Source organism: Symphalangus syndactylus, chromosome X (assembly GCF_028878055.3).
Source record: "Symphalangus syndactylus isolate Jambi chromosome X, NHGRI_mSymSyn1-v2.1_pri, whole genome shotgun sequence".
Classification (NCBI taxonomy): domain Eukaryota; kingdom Metazoa; phylum Chordata; class Mammalia; order Primates; family Hylobatidae; genus Symphalangus; species Symphalangus syndactylus.
This window is the reverse complement of record NC_072447.2, coordinates 51,801,536-51,824,059: the sequence shown is the minus strand read 5'-3', so window position 1 is coordinate 51,824,059 and position 22,524 is coordinate 51,801,536. Positions and strand designations below refer to the sequence as shown.

The following is a 22,524-nucleotide window of genomic DNA, read 5'->3' as shown; positions in this document are numbered from 1 at the left end:
AGGAAAGCTGCATTTCTTTAAAAAACAACCAAGATAAAATGCTGGGCTTCCTAAAATATTTGGTATCACAATGCAATGACAGAATTGACTTGATGGAAGAAAATTGGTCATTCATACAAAAAAACTGATACTTTAGAGAGAACATGTTGCTCATGAAAAATTCGTTAAAACCAATTCTGCTGCTGAATATGGACATATACTAGAGGGTTTCCATTTTAGTTTTTATAGATGTATAACTGAAGTTTATTTCTAGAATGACTCTAAATTGAATTTGTGCAAACTAAATTATTTTAAATGTGGTGGAGAAGGGGTTATATGTTCAGCAAAGGCAGTTATCAGTACTTACTTTTTCCCATTTTACCTTTTTAGGTGATACTTATGGGGATTCACATTTTCATAGAGAAAGGTTATTACAAAACACATTTCGAGCAGTTTTCCTAGTTGTCAGTATCAGTACATGATACAAGAAATGTTATCACCATTTCTTTGAAATTTGTCAAATATGAATATAAATGTTTCCTTTATGTGTTGTTCTTTCCTTATATGCTTCACTGAAAACCATCACTGGCAATTAATTACAAACTTTCAGATTCTACGAAAGGAAGGCGAGATTCGTGATAAACGATAATCTGATTCACAAGATACATGGTCTTAATTGAATCAATTTTCGCAGATTGCCGGTTTTTAACATTAAGGAAATATTATTCAAAATATGATCACAATATAAGAGGATTTAAGAATGAGAATGTTCATGTAAATAAGAATAAATAGTTAAGAAACACCTTGCACATTCATGTTATATGGAAAAATCTTATGTTATGAAATCTTATCCAGCTAATGAAAATGTTTACAAATAATTTTTAATGACATGAAAAAGTTCATGAAATAATGCAAAGCAAAAATAAAGAATAAAATTTACATATATAGTATGTATACGTAAATTTCATGCAATTTACAACTATATGAAAAAAATATATATATACATAAAAGTGACAGGAAGGAAATTCAACACAAATGGAGACTACCTCTGGGAAGTGGAATTCTATGTGAGACTTTAATGTTCATATTATATGGTTATCTAATTTTCTATAATAAGCCCATTGATTCTATAATGAAAATATGTATCAGATGATATTAAATGTTTAAGCGGATTGAGGTTTATGATATTTTATACAGTATGTATATGTAAATTTCATGCAATTTCCAACTATATGAAAATTGCATATATATATGTGTATATATATAAACATAAAAGTGACAGGAAGGAAATTCAACACAAATGGAGACTATTCACCTCTGGAAAGTGGAATTCTATGTGAGACTTTAATGTTCATATTATATGGTTATGTAATTTTCTATAATAAGCCCATTGATTCTATAATGAAAATATGTATCAGAAGATATTAAATGTTTAAGCAGATTGAGGTTTATGATATTTTAAAAGTTGCAGACATTGATGCCCTTTATAGATCCTAGTACAATACTGAGATTAAAAACTTAAAAAAATTGTTTGCTGTGTAATAATTTTATTAATTTCTTTGCATTAAATATTTTCATTATGCTTAATTACTCTGCAATAAAAGAACAATTATAAAAATTATGAAATGCATATTAGCCTAATCTTATTATAAATTTCTTTATAATAAAGTTAATAACTTCTATTAACATAGGAACATTCTTATAAGATTACTGTTGATATAAAATGGTCACCTGCCTGAAATCTAAAATATTAGTGGTGACATTTTTATTAGTGAAGTTTTCACTTATATCATTTTCTTAGGAATAAAATACCTATTTCTCCAAGGATATAGTTGATATTAGATATTCCCTTATGAGCTGACTTACCTTTGAGGGGATGGGTCTTCTTTACTCCCCCTTCCAGCCCCAACATTCAGCCATGTTCTGGATTACATGGGCTTTATTGTTGTGTTTCTGCAATTTGCATTGAAATGGAATGGTAGTTTCTTGGGATGTGAGTGCCAATTAACCCCTGCTGCCTAGAGGCATGACCTCTATACCAATTCTGGCTAGAGACAATATACAAGGAAGGGAAAGGGTAGTAAAATGGGAATATGGGGAAGAGTAAAAAATATACAGAGGATCCTTGAACAACATGGGTTTGAACTGCCCAGGTACATCTATACGTGGATTTTTAAAAATAAAGTTGGATCTCCATAACCTTGAGTTCTGCATTTGCAACCAAATGAAGGTTGAAAACACAGTATTTGTGGAATATGAAACCCACATTTACAGTGGGCCAACTCTCCCTATGCACAAGTTCCACAAGGCCAACTTTAGCCTTGAGTATGTGTGGCTTTTGGTAAACACCCGGGCCCTGAGACCAATCCCCAGCCTATACTGAGTCTCTCTTTATATAGACTCTCTCTACTTATAGATACATATGTAGAGAGAAAACCTATCTCTATATATATTTCTATATATAGTCTAGGTATTTGAAATTATATCTTATATGAATATAATATAAACATTAATAATTTGAAATAATATAGATCTCTATATAGAGACATACGTAGATACAGATAATAGATACAGTCTCAGGTAACAATCTTACTTATGACTATGGTGACCTATTATTTCAAACCCCCAAGAAAATGGTCTGAAATAGCTAGAAGAGAATAATTCGAATGTTTCTAGCATAAGGAAAAGATAAATACTTAAGGTGATGGATATCACAATTACACTGATTTGATCTTTACAAATTATATAAATATATGAAATTATAACATGGACCCTGAAAATATGTACATCTACTATGTATCAATAAAATAAAAAGTAAAAGAATATTAAAAATGGTCTGGCAAGTTTATTTATTTGGACAATCCAATGTTTAACATGTCTCTGAATATCAGGTATTTGTGGCCCTGTGCCTATGGTGAGCCTTACAAGTAACACTTCCTTGGAGAAAAATGCTATAGAATCAAAATTCAAGTTAGTTTCCCTAAATGTAATTATATATTGAAATTGGTAAGGTCTTCGCTAGGAAAACGTCCAAGGCTTAAGGCAGATCTGGATATTTTTGTTCATTTCTCCGTGACTCATTAAGCATTTGAGTTCCATTAGGGAGCCAGTATGTTCATGCTGGGAGTTTCTGTTAATCCATTAAGAAGCTTTGTGGCAATACTATTAGGATTAAATCAAAGTTTTTACCAAACTAGAAGTCCAGTCCAACAGTTCTCCTGGTGTTTTATGGGGACAATGAGTCTTTAGGCTTTTGAGAAGGTCAAACTAATTTTGTTCTTAGTGGTAGAGTGATAAGATTTGGAAAAACAAACAAATAATCAAACATTTGTAGTGTATTAAAAGGGTATTATTGCTTGGCGCTTAGACTCCCTGACTTCCAGGCTGAATGTATAATTCTTGAAATCACTTCAAATCCATTTGAACCAAATATTTAACTTATCTGCAGGATTCCAAATAAGCAATTTGAATACACGCTCCCCTCCTGTTTCTCCTTCCTTCTCTTCTCCTAGCACTGAAATGACAAAATCAGTCACATTAAGAGAAAACCATAAGGTGAATGGCAGTTACTAGGCTGGGGTCTTTGTCTCTTGGAGATACTAAGTTCTGGCTTATTTAGTGGCATATTTCAGCTGAGCCAGCTTTACACAAGAAACCAAAATACATTTGCTGGCGAGGATGGCAGAGGAAAAGGAACTCTCATACACTGTTGGTGAAAATGTAAATTAGTACAACCACTATAGAGAACAGTTTGGCCGTTCCTCAAGAAACTACAAATTGATCTACCGTATGATCCAGCAATCCCACTCCTAGGTATATACCCAAAAAAAGGAAGCCAGTATATTGAAGAGATATCTGCACTCCTATGCTTGTTGCAGCACCGTTCACAATAGCCAAGATTTGGAAGCAGGCATCAACAGATGAATGGATAAAGAAAACGTGGTACATATACACAATGGTGTACTATTCAGCCATAAAAAAGAGTGTAATCCAGTCATTTGCAACAACATGGATGGACTGGAGATCACTATGTTAAGTGAAATAAGCCAGGCACAGAAAGACAAACTTCGCGTGTTCTCACTTATTTGTGGGATTTAAAAATCAAATCAGTTGAACTACTGGACATAGATAGTAGAAGGATGGTTACCAGAGGCTGGAAAGGGTAGTGTGGGGCTCGGGTGGGGGCAGTGGGGATGGTTAATGGGTTAAAAAATATAGAAAGTATGAATAAGACCTACTGTTTGATAGCACAGTATGGTGACTATAGTCAATAATAACTTAATAATATATATTAAAGTAAAGAATTTATTTGAATTATTTGTAACTCAAAGGATAAACACTTGAGGAGATGGATACCCTGTTCTCTATGATGTGCTTGTTTCACACGGCATGCCTGTATCAAAACATCTCATGTACCCCATAAACATATACACTTACTATGTACCCACAAATATTTAAAACTTTTCTTTTTTTTTTTTTGACATGGAGTCTCACTCTGTTGCCCAGGTTGGAGTGCTGTGGTGCGATCTCGGCTCACTGCAACCTCCACCTCCCAGGCTCAAGTGATTCTCTTGCCTCAGCCTCCTGAGTAGCTGGGACTACAGGCGCATGCCACCACGCCCCGGTAATTTTTTGTATTTTTAGTAGGGATGGGGTTTTACCGTGTTAGCCAGGATGGTCTCGATGTCCTGACCTTGTGATCTGCCAGCCTCGGTCTCCCAAAGTGCTGGGATTATAGGCGTGAGCCACCACGCCCACCCTAAAACATTTTTTAAAAAATAAAAAAAAAATTTTTGAGAAAAAAATTTTTAAAAAAATTCACTGCTAGAACTGAATAAAACTTAGATTTGGATAGAAAGGAAGAAAGGAGAAATGTATGTTGTAAGGCAACCAATAGAGTTTACCACTGAGGCAAGCCCAAGATTAGGTGCAAAGAAAACATGTGCAGATATGTTTTCATGCATGGTGGTCAAATGGAAATGATGTACCCTTAGTGAGAATAAAGCTCACAATATGCTGCTGAAATGAATATTCACTAATAAGTTGAGGATTTTTAAATACAGGTCAATACTACAAAGTAGATATTTAACAGTATTTGTTTTTAGGTGTGAGAGATCAAGTAGAGTAAAAATTTGTTAATGAGATTTTTTTGGAGTAGATATTATGACCCACGTACATGTCAGTCTGAGTTCTTTTGAAGTAAATGAAAAGCAATCTAAGGTACAAAATCAAAATAATCAACAATGATTTCCATTTTGTGCTTCCAAACTGTCAGTATTTTTATCCATTTGCAATAATTGTTGATAGCTCAATTTTATTTGCAACATTTCTGCTTTTTCTTCATTGCAGTAAAGCCGTCAGTAAATTTGAGTGACTTGTTATCTATAGAGAACGTTAAAAATACTCTTACCCTCTAACAGTGAAAACCTGTGTCTCGCTATCTCCTACCACTCCTTCCTGCTTAGTCTGAAGGAGAAGAATGCATATAAATATATTTGAGCCTCTTGAATGAACTTAAAATGCAATGGTAGTAGGCAGATGCCTATTCCCCAGCTGATGATTTATGCCTGGAGGTAATTATCAGGCTTGCCATGTGCCTTCTGGGTGTGGAGCACCTTTACAAGTCCCCAAAGACCAGTCCAACCTTAATCCATGCCATACTTTAGTGGGCATGTGGACTGTGAAGCACATTTGGGTGTCAGGCCTAAAATATTGATTCAGTACAATTTTTATGCTTTTTCCCTCTTCTACTTTTTTATCTCAAAGGACAACCTATTCAAACAAATAAACACACAAACAATAAATCCACTGCCTCCCAAACTCCACTTTACTAATTTTTCAGATAAGTTTATTCTTTGTAATATTTTTCAGTCTAAAAAAAATTTGGTTTCCATTTCCTTCTGAAACTGATTAGTACAGTCTGAAGGTGGCTTTGTGGCTCATGGGAAACAGCCAAAACATAGCTGACCTATATTTGCCAATGTGAAAAGTCCTTTTCACATTTCAAAGGCAAGCACAAATGTTCACCTTTTCTGTGAAACCATTGCTTCAATTTCTATCTTACTCGTAATTAATTACTTCTTCCTTTAGACTCCCCCCAAAATATCAATTTGTATCTCTATGGCATGATGAAAACTATTGTAATAGCTAGCACCAAAGTTTACTGTTGTAATAAAATCTGTTACCCACCTAAATTTCTTGTGTTGATGGTTTTGGAGGATATCAAGGAAAAAGGACTAAATTCTCTGGCCTGGCAAAGAAAAGAGTAAGGAATAGCCATAAGTGGTGAGATGCAAGGAGAGAGGAGAGTTCAACAGAAGCAGGGATACACTTTTGTGGGAACGGGGGCTATAGCCTGCTTTATATAAATTCCTGAGACAGTTAATTATTTGTGTCAACTTAACTGGACCACTGGGAGCCCAGATATTTTGTTAAACATTATTTCTGGATGTTTCTGTGAGGGTGTTTCTGTATGAGATTAATATTTGAATCAGTAGACTGAGTAAAGCAGGTTGCCCTCCCCAATATGGATGTGCCTCGTCTAACCTGCTGAAGGTTTGAATAGAGTAAAAAGCTGAGTAAGAATGAATTTTCTCTCCCTGTCTTCAGGCGGGGACATCAGTTTTCCCTTGCTACTGACTGCCAGACATGGATTGGAACTTACTGCATCAGCTCTCCCGGTTCTCAGCCTTTGGACTCGGACTCAAATTATACCATCATCTCTCCTAGGTCTGAACTTCTCAGCCTCCATAATCATATGAGCCAATTCTTTATAATAAATATTTTTATCTATCTATCCATCATCTAGCTATCTATCTATCTATCAAAAAAATGTTTGCAGAATTTAATTGCCATGCAGACCTACTGGGCTAGAGTTAAGGTACCCTGAACTGAATTAGGTTGTACTTAAATTCATAGTAAAAGGGCTATCCAGAGGAGATAAAGGGAAAAAAGCCAACAGAAAGTTATATTATCTGACCAAGATGCTTAATCTTGGGCTTCTTTCTTTAGCTTGGACTTTTTTCTTTATCAGTATGTAAACCACAATGACTGTGATAAAAATTGTTGGGAAGATCATAGCTTGTAAATCAAATGAACCAAAATTCTTTATTTTAATGCTCACCTTGCAGACTTATTATATTTCCCCTGAAACGAACTTTATTAAATAGCAATAACTTTGGTAATACAAACTTCATAGTGTCTCAGACTGGGTTTTCCAGAAGCGAATTCTGCTATGTAGATTTGTGTGCAAGCGACTTATGTAGTGCTCTCAGGAGAAATCTGTAAGGGAGTAAGGGAGGCAGGAGAAGGCAGGGAGAGGGGCTAAGCAAGGGTGTGATTTTTAGGTGAAGTCCAGCCTCAGCATCATCCCACGGGAAGCTCTGGAGCTTAAGTTGCATTGCAGAGTCTGTCCTGCCTTGAGGCAAAGGATTTCTGTACCTGTCAACCATTGGCTTTGGGCTACCGAGTTTACACTCAAGTTTACCTGGCACTTGTGTCTCTTTAATCCTATGGGAAACTCCAGTCACCCGAAGGTAATTTTGTACTTCAAGTCCTTAGAATAAAGCACATGAAAACTAGGAGGTGAGAGGGACTCCAGGGGATCTGAGTAGAGCACTGATAGTGTCCACTGCAACTAGCAAATCAAGGGCACCACAAAGCAACTATAGGGCTAATGATTATAACCAACAATTTTTGAGTATGCTGGCATTGCTCTAAGCTGTTTATAATATTAGCTTATTTAATCCTTAGAACAATCTTATGAGGTCACTAATATTATTTCTGTTGTCGAATGGAGAAACTAGATTTATCCATGGAAACACCTTGTCTAAAATGATACAAATATTTCATGCCAAAAGTAAGATTTGAACTCTGGCTGTGTGATTCAACAGCATACACCCTCAACATCATGCCACCCACTTTGGAATGACTTCTCAATACACCAAGCTGTTAAGAGTGGTGGAGCCTGAGTCATATTACAGGAACTCAGAACAAAATGAGACAACACATCTAATGCAGTTAATGCAGATGGAACAAGGAGACAAGACATAGCTTTAGAAAATCTGTTTTCTGTAAAAGTATCTCTTGGATTTATAAACAGCCTTTCTTACGCTATTCTCAAAAAAGTTTGAAGAGCCAGGAAAACAATGACTTTATTCTTGATACTCTGTCGTATATTATACAATTTAACCGAATTTACTTGTAGGGAATAAGGAAAGAAGACTAGGGAAGAAAAATGGAATGAGAAAAAGGAAGAAAAGGTATAATAATAATAATTGTTACTATTTTTTTTTTTTTGAGGTGGAGTCTGGCTCTGTCACCCAGGCTGGAGTGCAATGGCACGATCTTGGCTCACTGCAAGCTCCGCCTCCTGAGTTCAAGCGATTTTCCTGCCTCAGCCTCCCGAGTAGCTGGGATTACAGGCACACACCACTGTGCCCGGCTAATTTTTGTATTTTTAGTAGAGACGGGGTTTTGCCATGTTGGCCAGGCTGGTCTCAAACTCCTGACCTCAGGTGGTCCACCCTCCTCAGCCTCCCAAAGTGCTGGGATTACAGGCGGGAGCCACCGTGCCCAGCCAACAATTATTAATACAAGTTATTGATAATGACAGAAACAAATGTTCTGAACAAAGTCCTATTCATTGTACTTCATTGTCTCTGGGCATCTGGTTATTAAATTGCTTATTCCTATAGAAATAATTTTTTTTTGAGAAGGAGTCTCACTCTGTCACCAGGTTTGAGTGCAGTGGTGTGATCTCGGTTTACTGCAACCTCCACCTCCCGGGGTCAAGTGATTCTCCTGCCTCAGCCTCCCGAGTAGCTGGGACTACAGGCAAGCACCACCACGCCCTGCTAATTTTTGTATTTTTTAGTAGAGATGGGGTTTCACCATGTTGGCTAGGATGGTCTCAGTCTCCTGACCTCCTGATCCGCCCACCTCGGCCTCCCAAAGTGCTGGGATTACAGGCGTGAGCCACCACACCCTGCCAGAAATGATTTTTTTTTTTTTTTTTTGAGACGGAGTCTCGCTCTGTCGCCCAGGCTGGAGTGCAGTGGCGCAGTCTCGGCTCACTGCAAGCTCCGCCTCCCGGGTTCACGCCATTCTCCTGCCTCAGCCTCCCGAGTAGCTGGGACTACAGGCGCCGGCCACTACGCCTGGCTAATTTTTTGTATTTTTAGTAGAGACAGGTTTCACCATGTTAGCCAGGACAGAAATGATTTTTAATTCCCCTTAGAATGTCATCAATTCCTAGTGAATATGTCACCCCCTATAAACAACATAATTTTTTTTGGCAGTGCATTACACAAATTAGTTACTTTTCATGACTTGGCTACTAATGTCAAAAATATTATTCATGATTTCTTTGAAATTATTAACTACATTTTGTTGCCACCTGAATTCTACGCATAGAAAAAGTGCAATAATTTTCATCAAAACTTTTGTTTCTTCAAGATTAGTTGAATATCTTGGAAAAGTGGAAATGAAGCTTCTGGGCTCTTAACTGTGAAATAAACATCAATCAAGAATATTTAAATGTATTTCCATTTCTAAAGATCCTAGTGGCTTTAGGCACATTAAAGATTTTTTCAGCATGTGAAGATAATCACATGATAAGTTTTCTCCTCAGGTAAAATAAACATAAGCTTCTGATTGTAGCTTGGGGAGCCATACAAGACACAAAGCCTACACATTGCGTAGTTGGCAGTGACTGAGGAAGGAACTCTATTTCTGCTCCTTTTTTTCTGGGGTGAGGTGTAATGACCAAGTATATTTTAAAACAAAGACAGTACAGGCAGCAGCCAATCACAGTGGATTTTGCAAATGATCAGAACGATGATGTGACGAATTAGAGCAGGTGACACAACCAATCAGAATTGATGATGGCTGAAATATTAGGTGAAGTCATACCCAGGAAACCAGCTAAATATGAGCTCTGCCTACAGTGGATATGAAACTCAACTGTGCCCACATTATTCAACTTTCTTCACAAGAAACTTATTTTTAAAAATTCAAGTGGTTTCTGGGGTATGATGGGAACTTTTTACTCTCCAGGTCCCTTTCTTCTCACAGCTGTGCTGGAGGCAAATCCCCAGTAAGACTGATCTGACAATGGCATTACAAATAAATAATAACTAACATTTATTGAACACTTAGGTGACAGGCACTACATATGTATAAACTTCCTTGATCTTTACAACAACCCTATGAGGTGGGTACTGTTATTTGTTTTACCGATGAGGAAACCAAGGCATAGGGAAGTTGAGTAGCTTGCTCAAAGTCACACGACTAATACTTGCCAGAGCTGGTACTCAAACTTGGGTAGTCCTTCCTCTTAACTAAAAATTATGACTTTATTAGCGAATTAAGTGTTCCCATCAGTACCACTTTATTAGCTAAATTCCATTTTCATGTCTGGCTAAATGGTGAAATGCCAAAGTTTTCTGATATTTGGGCTATTGCTGAGAACTCATGAAGTTCCTAACTGACATCTGTCCCCATTGTGGTTGCACTTGGCCCATTTCTGATCTAAATTGCTTCAAACAAACAGAAAGCAGTCAAGGAGGACTGAAAAAATAAAAAGAATACTACCTTATTCTCTTGTCCTCCACTTTTTTCAAATATTCATCTCTCTTTAGGACGCCCAGGATCATTTCCTTCTCATGATCTAATAAAAATGACAGATTGATGAACTCTGAGTTCTTAGACATGGTGTTTCAGCAGCAGCTCTGAGTAGCAGTGGTTGAATCTTGAAGAAGGTGAATTGATATCTACAACTAAGGTTCCCCCAACCAACTCAGAATCACTCCGTTGTTTGGTGTAAAGTGTGTTTTTTACAAGGTCTCTGCAGAATTGCGGATGGTAGTTAAGTATTCTTTCAGGCTATAGGTAGAACAGCCTCCACTGGGATTACACTCCAAGAAAGTCATTATTGTTTTAACTGAAAAATGTCTCCAAAGCCTTTGCTGTGGGGTACAGTCAGGCAGCAGCTGAATTTAACTAACGATGCTCAACTTCAATTCTTCAGAACAGGAATCAGATCCGCTGGGACAGAATGCAGAAAACACTAAGACGGTGGAGAAAAAAAGAGGAGAGAAAAATTTAATTAGGCTATTTTTCCTACAGCACTTGTAAAACTGCCTAATTTTTGACATTTTGTTGTATCTAACTCAAAAAACTATTTTTTAAAACAGTAAACATGCATTTATTAAATCCTTATTTAGTGTTTTTTTAACCAGGAAATGTTATTTGTATTTAGTTGATTCCTGGTTCTCTATGCAAATTCAGTTTTCTCCATTATAATTAGCTTCCTCTGCCAGCTGCATCACATCGCCACTCTTGCAGCTGACTGATGGGTGAATTGGGTCACCACTTTGGGACACTAAGTGCACAATCTGGACTGCCCATAACAGGTCAGGGCCTTTAAGTGGCTCCCTCCTTCTTTCTTCCTTCCTTTCCAAAACTAGGCCCACAGCATAAAAAGCCCTGCTGTTGAAACAAATATGAACCTCTGCTACATGCATCAACCTAAATAGATTTCACAAACACTGCTGAATAAAAAAAATTAAGTTACAGGCTGGGTGTGGTGGCTCACGTCTGTAATCCCAACATTTTGGGAGGCCAAGGTGGGAGGATCTCTTGAGGCCAGGAGTTTCAGACTAGCCTGGGCAACATAGTGAGATCTATGTCTCTACAAAAAATTTAAAAATTAGCTGGGCATGGTGGCAGACACCTGTAGTCCCAGGTAGTTGGAAGGCTAAGGCAGGAGGTAATCACTTGAGCCTAGGACTGTAGTGAGCTTTGAGATTGCACCACTGCCCTATAGCCTGGGCAAAAGAGTGAGACCCTGTCTCTTAAAAAAAAAATTACATTACAGAAGAATTCATGAAAAACGATAGCATATACATGTATATATATATATATATATATATGTCTATAACTTGCAAATATGTATATAATTTAGAAACACATACATTCATAGTATAAATATAGGCAAATTAGGAAATTCAAGATCATGATTACCTCTGGGGGACACAGGTATTCAATTACAGAAGAGGACACAGGGGCTTCAATGCATTGGGTAATGTTTTACTCGCAAAATGAGTGTTTATATCTCATGATGTACATGGTTGTTTGTGAATTATTCTAGGTATGTATTATATATTGTAAAATAGATGTTTTAAAACTACCCGTTTGTCAGCATAAGAAGCTCACCAGGCCCTAACTCTCATCCTAACTCTTGAGCACAGTCTTTCATTGGTTTGTTACCTGGATTCTCTCTCTAAAGCTGCTTAAGAATGATGACTTCTTGGGTAATCTGCCTGATTTTTGTGATTGGGCATCATCCCATGATACTGTCCCTTAGCTTCCCCCACAGATCTATGAACTACAATTTACCTGCAAGTTACACTTGGTATGCTTGCCTCTAGTAAGACTCCCAGGAATAACTACATACATACTTAAAGGCTGCTTTGGGGCCTCCCAGTAACCATAAGGTCAGGCTGACCCCAAAATCTCAGGAGATCTGAAAGGAGAGGATCTTGTCCAGAGCTTTCTCGACTTCCGCAAATCCCCATGTGTTTGTTCTATACAGTGTACACCAAACCAGAACTTTGCTGAAATGACTCAGAAATGAACTGCTTCCTACAGACCAAGAGCCAGCCCCCTCTTAGGAAGCTGTTCAGGTTAGTGCATATTCTCTGGATTTACTCCAGGTCTTCCCTCCATCTTGAAAGCTCTAGAGGCAACAGGGCCCAGAGTGCTCCAAGGTTGAAATGAACAGGAAGCAATAAGGTTAGGACAAACGGGGCTTTTCAGAAAGGTTAATTGTTTTTTGCATCACTGTCAACTGCAGTCTCCGCAGAGAAAGAACACAGTTGTTTTTTTCAACCCCTTGTGTATCTCATCTGGTATTGTGATTAAATGGAAAAAAATTGAAAACTCAGTGAATGACTATGTTATCATTGCAGCCAGGGTTCATTGAAGACATATTTTGTGTTTGAAATGTCAGACTTAGAGTGTACTTTGTGAATATTTTATAGAATCGTATTCAGAAATTATTCAAGGGGTTGGTAGCTATAAAAATGCTTGACCTGAAGCTTATAGGTATCCCTGCCTTGGGCTATAAATACAGATCTTCTCTCTAAAAATCCAAGAGTCTGCCCTGTGAGGAGGATGAAGGGAGGGAAGTAACACCATGGGTAGCACATGAAGGTGACAGAGAAGATGAGAGATCAAGTGAGAATATAAGAGAAATAAAACCGCCCTGTGAGAGTTTAATTAACAAAATTAGTCCTAAATGAATTTTTATTCATCTGTACCTGGACCAACAGACTAATATTATCTTAACTGGTGTGTAAATGGGTGGCTAAGGAGATCAGAAGTAGCCAAAACTCTATCAAGTTTTGATTAATCGGAAAAAGGAATCGTGAGGCTAGTCTTAAGCTGTAGTAAAATCTGTACTTTGTGCTATAAATTTTTGTTTCTGTATTGTTCTATAATGAAGAAGGGTACCTTAGGATAGAACATAGGCTTAGGACTCCTGTAAGCCTGCTGTTCAAGCCAGCCCAGCAAACTGGTCAGTTACAAACTTTGCTGCAGGTCCCTAAAAACAAAAACAAAAACAAAAACAAAAAACTGGATAAAGTTTCCCTCTCATCTTATTTTATTTCCTTGAGAGCTTGACCTTATAACTATGTGGCAGTACTTTCTCTTGGTCTCCACCTTCTGGAGAACAGGAACTTTGGGATTCATGGTTAGCTCTAAAAATTATCTTGAGAAGTTAAAAGCCTTTGCAAGTTCAAAATTGGCTGCTCTAAGCTCCTTCTGGGAAAGGCAATGGAAACTGCCCAATGCTGTAGCTCAGCATCAAAGGCTTCACCATTTTACAATGGTGGCCCAGGTTCAATCCCAGGATTAGGGAATGAGTCTTTTCTAGTTTGATATCTGTGTGACCTTTGCCATTTGTAGATTCTCTTCCCCACCCATGATGAACAGCTTCCAGCTTCACTTCTGGAATTTTTCCTTTCTTTGAGCACCTGGGAGGTTACCTTTGGTAAAGTTCAGAAGACAGGAATATTGGCCATTTGGCCTGGCTAAAGTTCGGTAATAAGAGATTCAAAAGGACTTTTTAAAAAGAGTGCTATAGTTAAAAGTTAGCTTATTTAAAGCGGATATTCAAGCTCTAACAGCATGAGACTCCTTGGGAAAAATAGAGGAGGCACCACAGACTGGGTTTTGGGAAAAACTTGTTTTCCTCATGAAACTCCAGGAATTGGAAGTGGATAGATTCCTTTAAAAATCTAAGGTTCTATTCTGTTTTGCATTGCATTATCCAATGTTTTTTACTTTTGGGGAGTCAGAAATTGCTTAGTATTATGAGAGAACTTTGGTGTGTAATAACTAGGTAGGAAATATACTTTTGGGGAAGGCTAATGGCAGTTATTGGGGAATATGTGGCTTTTTGCATGTTTAGATCAGAGAAGCATGCTGTTGGCAACCTAGAAGGTTAAAAAAAAGTCCCCACCCACCGCTGAGAGATAAGATTCCCATGGAGATGGGCTGATTTCCTCTTTTTGGGATCCAGGATCTGGCATAAAAATGAGATCCTTAATTTTGTATATCTGTTTTGCCTTCCAGCTGTGCCTGCAAGTTAAGCCCTAGAAACCGCATGCCTTAAAGACAAACTTAGAAACTGGCAAATGAAAAGTCTTACAACTACTGAATCTTCTTCTGTATGTGTATTTATATGTGTTGTGTGTGTGTGATATTTTTAAAAACTCTAATTAGTTTAAAAATAAGAGCTTAAATCAAATATTTTGTCAGAAAAGTAAAAAGTGTAATGCCTTTTAGTACACATGACTTAAGTAATCTTTGGAAAATAAAAACAGTTTTAAAGATTATTGATAAAATAAAGACATTTGGTCTAAATTTTACAGGTCAGATATTAAGTTTACTAAATGCTTTAAGGTCATAAACTGCTTCTTTGACTTTTGAAAATTGTTCAATTTATCTACTTTAGAGCATTAGATTCTAGATAAGACCTGGGGACATGTGATGTTAGCCATGCCCCCTAGCTATGCTGGAAAAAGTCAAATCTTTTATCTATTGTCCTAGGCGCCACACCTGGTACATAATTAAAATCGCTTACTAACCAGGTTTTTCACCAAAAGTAAAAATTGCCAAAAGCTAACATTGTAATATGTTATTGAGACAACTGAAGAAACAGTTTTACATGCAAGGTGTGTAAAGAAACTGAAATGCGTTTTTGGTAAAATATTATAAGAAGTCATGGGAATATGGATTTTTTTTGCCTAAAAGTTTAAAGGATTGTTTGAAGTTAGACAGGATATGCTTCAAGGTTTGAGTGAGTTGTGAAAGGCTTGTGACAAACTAATCTTTAAAAAGAAATTCTGTGTGTGAACATATTGGCTAAAGTTAAAGGGGTATTATTCAGTTCTTCCATGAATTGAACGTTGTAATATAAGCACAACAGGTTTTTCTTAGAGCACTAATCTGCTTTCTAACATAAATTTGTAAAGGGTTATAAAAGGTATAAGAATCTTACCTTATGGTCAAATATTAAAATTGGGTAGATATATCTATAAAGTTTTATTAAGGATAGGGCTTAACATTAATAGTACACTATATAAAAATGACATTTGGGTTATTTGGTATAAAAATCACACAGGAAACATTGTCAACATTGCCACCGAGGTAATCAAATTTCTTCGTCAATCATATATTTTGACTGTGACTGCCCTAAGACATTTTGTCATCCACCAACAGTTGTCTTATTTTAATCTTATTTAAAAGGTGGTTTATAGTCAGCTAAAGGACTTTAACAGGTGTTCTTGAATGCAGGTTTCTGATAACGTTGGGGATTATGACATTAGAATAAAGAAAAAAACTTTCAGGACTCTCATGAAAAGCTGAAATGTTAATAAATATCAAGCAGGACAGGGGTTAACTGCATGGATTGAGCTAATAGAAGACCAAAGTGATCTTTTTGACTTTTTGCTTAAAACGCTGCTGATCCTTTGTTTTGTTTTTCAGAGACAAGAAAACTTTTCTTTTGAGCTGTTTACAGCTTTTAACAGTTGAGTAAAGTGTACTCTTGTGAACAAAATTTGAGGCATATTTGTTTATCTCCACCTGACTTCTCCAGAGTTGGAACCTATTTGTGAGTATTCTTAACTTATGGCAATATAGTTATTTGCATAAGCACAATAAGAATCTGTTTTCTTTTGCAACAGGACACAATTGGAGAAACTGGTTATTTTACCAAGGCTTTGACTGGAAAGATGCATTTTCCTTTAAGGAATCAAACTTGACTTATAGAGCCAATAAAAGCCCCTTGGGAAAACTGGCCTTATATCTTGTCTACACATTCCCTGTACAGGGTTTCTGACTTGTGGTAAGTAAAGAATGTCAGTTTCTAATAGGTCCAGGAGCTGCAAGTTATCTTGGGACCTCAAGAGGAAAAGAATTGGCTGGGCGCCGTGGCTCATGCCTGTAATCCCAACACTTCGGGAGGCTGAGGTGGGCAGATCACGAGGTCAGGAGTTCGAGACCAGCTTGGCGGACATAGTGAAACCCCCATCTCTACTAAAAATACAAAAAATTAGCAAGGCATGGGGGCAGGCACCTGTAATTCCAGCTACTCAGGAAGCTGAGGCAGGAGAATCACTTGAACCCGGGAGGCGGAGGTTGCAGTGAGCCGAGATCGCGCCATTGCACTCCAGCCTGGGCAACAAGAATGAAACTCTATCTCAAAAAAAACAAGAAAAGAAGAATTTATTCATAGGTATTTGAGGATATAAACCCATGGCTGGGCTTGGCTTTAAAAAAAGGTCTTATTTGAGATTTCTTATGGAACAGAGTTCCATCAAAGCCAATTTAAAAAGCCTATGTGAAAAATAATTATTCTTGCTGCACTTTATACAAATAATCAGGCTAAGTATAAGACTAAGGATTATTTTGCAATCAAATCGGTCTTACCATGATTTGTCTTTAATACAAATGGAAAACCGGAGAGAGAAAAATTGTGTTTCCAGAAGTATGGTACTCCCGTTATTAAATTCTAGTCTCATCAGTTGTTTTTTTGTTGTTGTCGTTTTTTTCCTGCAATTTAGACTGACCCTGCTTATTTCTGTGAACCAATTCGTGATGTCTGACTGCATCTCAAAAGAAACAAAAGGGCTGTGTAATGTAAAAATATGGTTCAATATTCTAATTCTGGGCACATATTGGAATTGGCTAGTGACTCCATATCACCTTGTTTCCAACAGTTGCCCAGTTCATGGGAAGCCTTCTAATTTTGTTTACTTGGGATAATTTTGCTTATTTTGCTTTACTGTTGTGGAATATATTGCTGCTGTACTCTTTGTGTAATAATGCAAAATAAGTTTACTGAAAATTTTCTTAAATTGAACACTTACTAATCTTCCAGATATCACCTTTTGTCAGAACTCAAGAGTTATAAATGGCCCTCACTGTACTGACACTTTCCAACTGAGCTCCTCTCTACCCTGAATACAAGAGACCCTAATAGTTAGGCAGGAATATCATCACCCCTGTTCAGCATGAAGAAGTTACAAAAGATGGATCTTCATTCCTCTGCAACCCTTAGGATTAAGGATTCTCTTGTAAAAGAGAAGGGGAAAATGTCAGAGGTGTTTGAACCAGAGCAATGCCATCTTAAATAGGAGCTGGGTAAAATGAGGCTGAAACCTACTGGGCTGCATTCCCAGAGGGTTAAGTATTCTAAGTCACAGGATGAGAGCACAATGTACAGGTCATAAAGACCTCGTTGATAAAACTATTTGCAGTGAAGAAGCTGCAAAACCAAGATGGTGACAAGAGTGGCCTCTGGTCATACTCACTGCTACACTCCCACCAGTGCCATGACAGTTTACAGATGCCATGGCAACATCAGGAAGTTACCCTGTATGATCTAAAACGGGGAGGCATGAATAATCCACCCCTTGTTTAGCATATAATCAAGAAATAAGCATAAAAATGGACTACCAACAGCCCTTGGGGCTGTTCGGCCTATGGAGTAGCCGTTCTTTTATTCCTTTACTTTCTTAATAAACTTGTTTTCACTTTACTCTATGGACTCACCCCCAATTCCTTCTTGTATGAGATCCAAGAACCCTCTCTTGGGATCTGGATTGGGACCCCTTTCCAGTAACAGTTGGCTAAAGAGATCAGAAGTAGGCAAAACTTTATCAAGAAAATCAGGATGTTTTCTCCAGAAGGCAGCACTGAACTATGATTATAAATTTAGTAAGATAGAATGCAGTTGATGATAACACAGTCCTTCCGGAGAAATCAGGGTGAAGAAAAGGAGACAGCGAACCAAGGCATAGACAAGGAAGATCTAAGGAGCTAGGTGATGTCAGTGCCCATCCAGACTCCAACTAGAGAAAGGGAATGAAAATGAAAATAGTTGTTTGTTCCCTGTAGCGCATGTTCCATGCTAGGTGATGGGGCCTCATTCTGAGAAATTTTCATGCCATGAATCACTCAAATCATACAGCTAATTCCCCTTGCTCAATCTCACTTCCTCCCAGACACTTTTGATTATAAGTTGGCTTCCCATCTCTCCCTCCAGGAGTGAATGTTCTGGTCCTGTCTATGGAGTTCTCCATATTTGGTTTAGTTTGAACCCGTGTCAGATCTGTTTGCTGTGTGCTAACCAAATCAAATTTTTCAGACTTTGCACTGAAGACCAGCATCTGGACTGCAATGACTTCACCTGAGGATATATCATCATTGCATGTCTCTTTTCAGCTATTTCATACCTCACCTGGAGAATCCCTTACCCATTACACATTTTAATCAAGTAGAGAAAAAAATGAATAATTGATCCTCATTCTTTTAGTTAAATGGGGCTAGTAAACACTAGTCAGATTAGAAGGGTGAAATTCATTTTTCTTTTATTCTTCAATTCCTGACTTAAACAGCTCTCTCTCTTTAAATATAGATGTAGACTTTTCCCTCTGTGGCCAGTAACTTTGTTGAACTATGCTAAGCTATTTAAAAAGATAGCAAGATGCTTTGTATGTCATTCTGTTGCCTTTCAGCATAGATAACTTTGGATAAGTTATTAACTTCTGATTATCAAAAAGATGTGGTAGTCAGATATTCTTATAGCATCACAAAGGGACATAAGTTTAAAAAGCATCTGTTTTGAGTAACACACACTTAAAAATAATAGGGGCCGATATTTGAATCAAAGGAAAGGGTATATCTGAATATATCTCATTACTGTGTACTTGAAATGCAGCTTTAAATATAGAATGTTTCTGAGAGTGCTCTTAGGATGAAATTGATAGAAATAAAGTTAATTTCCTGTTTGACTGTCACCATGTGACAACACAAATTAGATGAATTTTCAGCACACTTACAGAGATGTTTAGGATGCTTAGAATACAAGCTAAATCACATATGCAAAATCCCCTTGAGGATGCCTTTCAAATAGAGGAGCAGTCATCCTGCAAGGCAGCCGTGATTGGATTACCACAAGCACAGCAGTCCACATGACTGTCAAAAGGTGAGAACTGCCATGCTGTGGATAGAGAAAAAAGTAGTACTTTTACAACGAACCCCAAACTGAATGATTCAAAGAGAGATGCTATGGAATTACAGGAATTTCTTTGCAACAGAGCTGTTTCTTCTCACATGGGCAATTCTGTGTCGTACATTACATGGGAGTGCCATAGTCAAGATTTTTTTTTTAATTTCACAATGATATTGATTCTCCAAATAACAATAGAGAGGCTAACAGTGCCATCAACTTCATACGAATGCTTCAAGAGCAGTATCCTCAGAATGCTCCAAAAAATAACCACTAACACTTATTCAACTAACCCTTATGACTTCCTAATGAAACAAATTGTTATTATTCCTATTTTACAGATGAGAAAACTGAGGCACAGAGATGTTAAGTAACTTGCCTAAGGTCAACTGGTAAGTAATTCATAATAGTTTGGTTTCAGGGACCCTGCTTGTAACCACTACATTTGAGGCAACACAGTGACTTCATGGAACAACAGTATCCCATGAGATGTTATTAGATATTATATGGAATTGTTAACAGTGCTGTATTAGTCCATTTTCATACTGCTCTGAAGAAATACCTGAGACTGGGTAATTTATTTAAAAAAAGAGAGCTTTAATGGACTCACATTTCCATATGGCTTCGGGCAGGGGGCTCACAATCTTGGCGGAAAGCAAAGGAGAAGCAAAGGCACATCTTACATGGTGGCAGGCAAAAGAGTGAGTGCAGGGGAACTGCCCTTTATTAAACCATCATATCTCGTGAGACTTATTCACTATCACCAGAACAGCATGGGAAAACCCGTCCCCATGATTTAATTACCTCTCACCAGGTCCCTCCCACAACACGTGGGGATTATGGGAGCTACAATCCAAGAGATTTGGGTGGGGACACAGCCAAACCATATCAAGTGATGTAGTTCAACAAAAAAATTCAGATATGTAGAGTTAAACCAAGTTAAATATTTTTTTTTCTACAGAACTTCTCAGAGTCTTTAATGTCCACTATGAATTTTCACAGAACTCTCAGTTTGGAAAAAGGTATTAGGTTGGTGCAAAAGTAATTGCAGTTTTTGCCATTACTTTTAATGGTAAAAACTGCAATTACTTTTGCACCAACCTAATATTTAAGATCATTGTTTATTTTCTTGGCATTGTGTATTTTGATATTTTTAAAGAAAAGACTACTTCTACCTTTAAAAATGCTGGCTAAGAGAAAGCCTTAGTAAAAATTTCAAAAGAGAAAGATTTGAAAAATAAGTTGTAAGATACATTTACATTATAGCGTAATTATCAACAGTAGAAAGTTTGCAATAGTCTAAAGTTAGAAGCTGTTAGAATCTATTAGAGTTAGAAGCTCTCGAAGCTGGAAAAGACAGCAATACCGATGTTCAATTTTAAAATGAGGCATTTAAAATATATTGACATGGAAAATATCTAAGTTATATTGTGAGCTGAATATAGACAAGATAATTACGCTTTTTAATGCAAATGCTTTTAAAACAATGCAGTAGATCTATGCATGTATATAATAAATGTAAATGCGTAATAAAAGGCACAGAATAATACATATTGATCATGAATCAGGTTGCATATGAAGATGAGAGTTGGATTGTTAGGGGTCAGAGAAGGGATGAAAAGGGACTTATTTCCATATTGTTTATTATTTTGGATATATTCATGGAACCATATATTATTTTATGTCTTTAAAAAATTTTCAAGAACCAATAAGGTGTGGTGACTGACTAGAGTAAGAAGCCAAAGAAAGAAAGAGGCCAAAAATAATGTTAAGAATTGAATCCTAGAAGAATACAATAGGGAAGATGGAGAATGTGCTGGCTTTTGTGGGAAATAATGGATTTGGGTTTCAGACATGCTGTGAATTAGGTGACACCACCATGGTTCATCAGCATCATAGTTTTGTGCCTCCAATCTGGCTTTTCTATATATAATTCCAAAATACAAATTGATAATTGTTGCTCTTATACTGAATACCCTTTGATTTCTTTCCTTTGCTCTTTAAGAGTTCAAGTTGCTTAATATGGTTTACAAAACCCTTCATGATTTGTCCCTTGCTGACCTCTCTCTCTCATATCTATCCTCTAACCACACTCAAAATTTCATTCCTCTAAAAAAGCCATGATCTTCCTCACCTCCAGATCTTCCTATTTGTAAGACTCTGCCTGGAATACTTCCCCCATTTCTCCATCTCCTAATTCCTAAGTATCCACAGGGATCTACCTAAATGGCTGACTCCTAGTTTAGCTTAGCTATCTATGATAAACTGAATAATGGCTCCCAGAGAAGTCCACATCCTTATCCCCAGAACCTGTGAATATGTTACCTTAGATGGCAAAACTTTGCAGATGTGATTACGTGAAAGGTCTTGAGATAAAGAGATTAGCCTGGATTACATGGGTGATCCCAATGCAATCACAATGATCCTTACAAGAGGGAGGTAGTAGAGTTAAAGTCAGAAAAGCAGGTGTGATGACATAAGCAGAGGCTCAGGTGATGGGCTTTGAAGTTGGAGGAACAGCCACAAGCCAAGGAATGCAGACGGCCTCTAGAAGCTGGAAAAGACAAGGAAACAGATTCCCCTGCAGGCTCCAGAAGAAATGCAACCCTGCTAACACCATGATTTTAGTCTCCCAAGACTCATTTTGGACTTTTAACCTTCAGAACTGTAAGATAATACATTGTGTTGTTTTAAGACAATATGTTTGTGGTGATTGGCTACAGCAGCAATTGGAAACTCATAGTATTTACCCAATACATTTTCATACTTCTCTTGCAGTAACACTGTATCAGTTGGGATAGGCTAATACAGCGTTATTCAAAGTGTGGGTTGCAGACCAGTGCAGGTCTCTAAACTTACTGGTTTGCAATTATATAAGTAAAGAAATTGAGAATAAGCATTTAGAAATTTTTATAGCAATTTGACAGAGTAATTTTAAATCTGTTGAATCTAATGAAAAT

General features: G+C 37.2%; 1 protein-coding gene across 3 annotated transcripts in view; it reads right to left on the bottom strand.

Annotated features, from left to right (window-relative positions):
- Positions 1 to 22,524, bottom strand: part of SYTL5 (synaptotagmin like 5) — a 214,776-nt gene that overhangs the window by 84,043 nt on the left and 108,209 nt on the right. For all 3 annotated transcript variants that reach the window (XM_063634338.1, XM_063634339.1, XM_055268696.2), the window contains one exon: positions 10,573 to 11,047. In XM_063634338.1, the coding sequence (XP_063490408.1) occupies positions 10,573 to 10,691 (119 nt within the window). In that variant the 5' untranslated portion in view covers positions 10,692 to 11,047. The remainder of the gene's footprint in view (positions 1 to 10,572; positions 11,048 to 22,524) is intronic.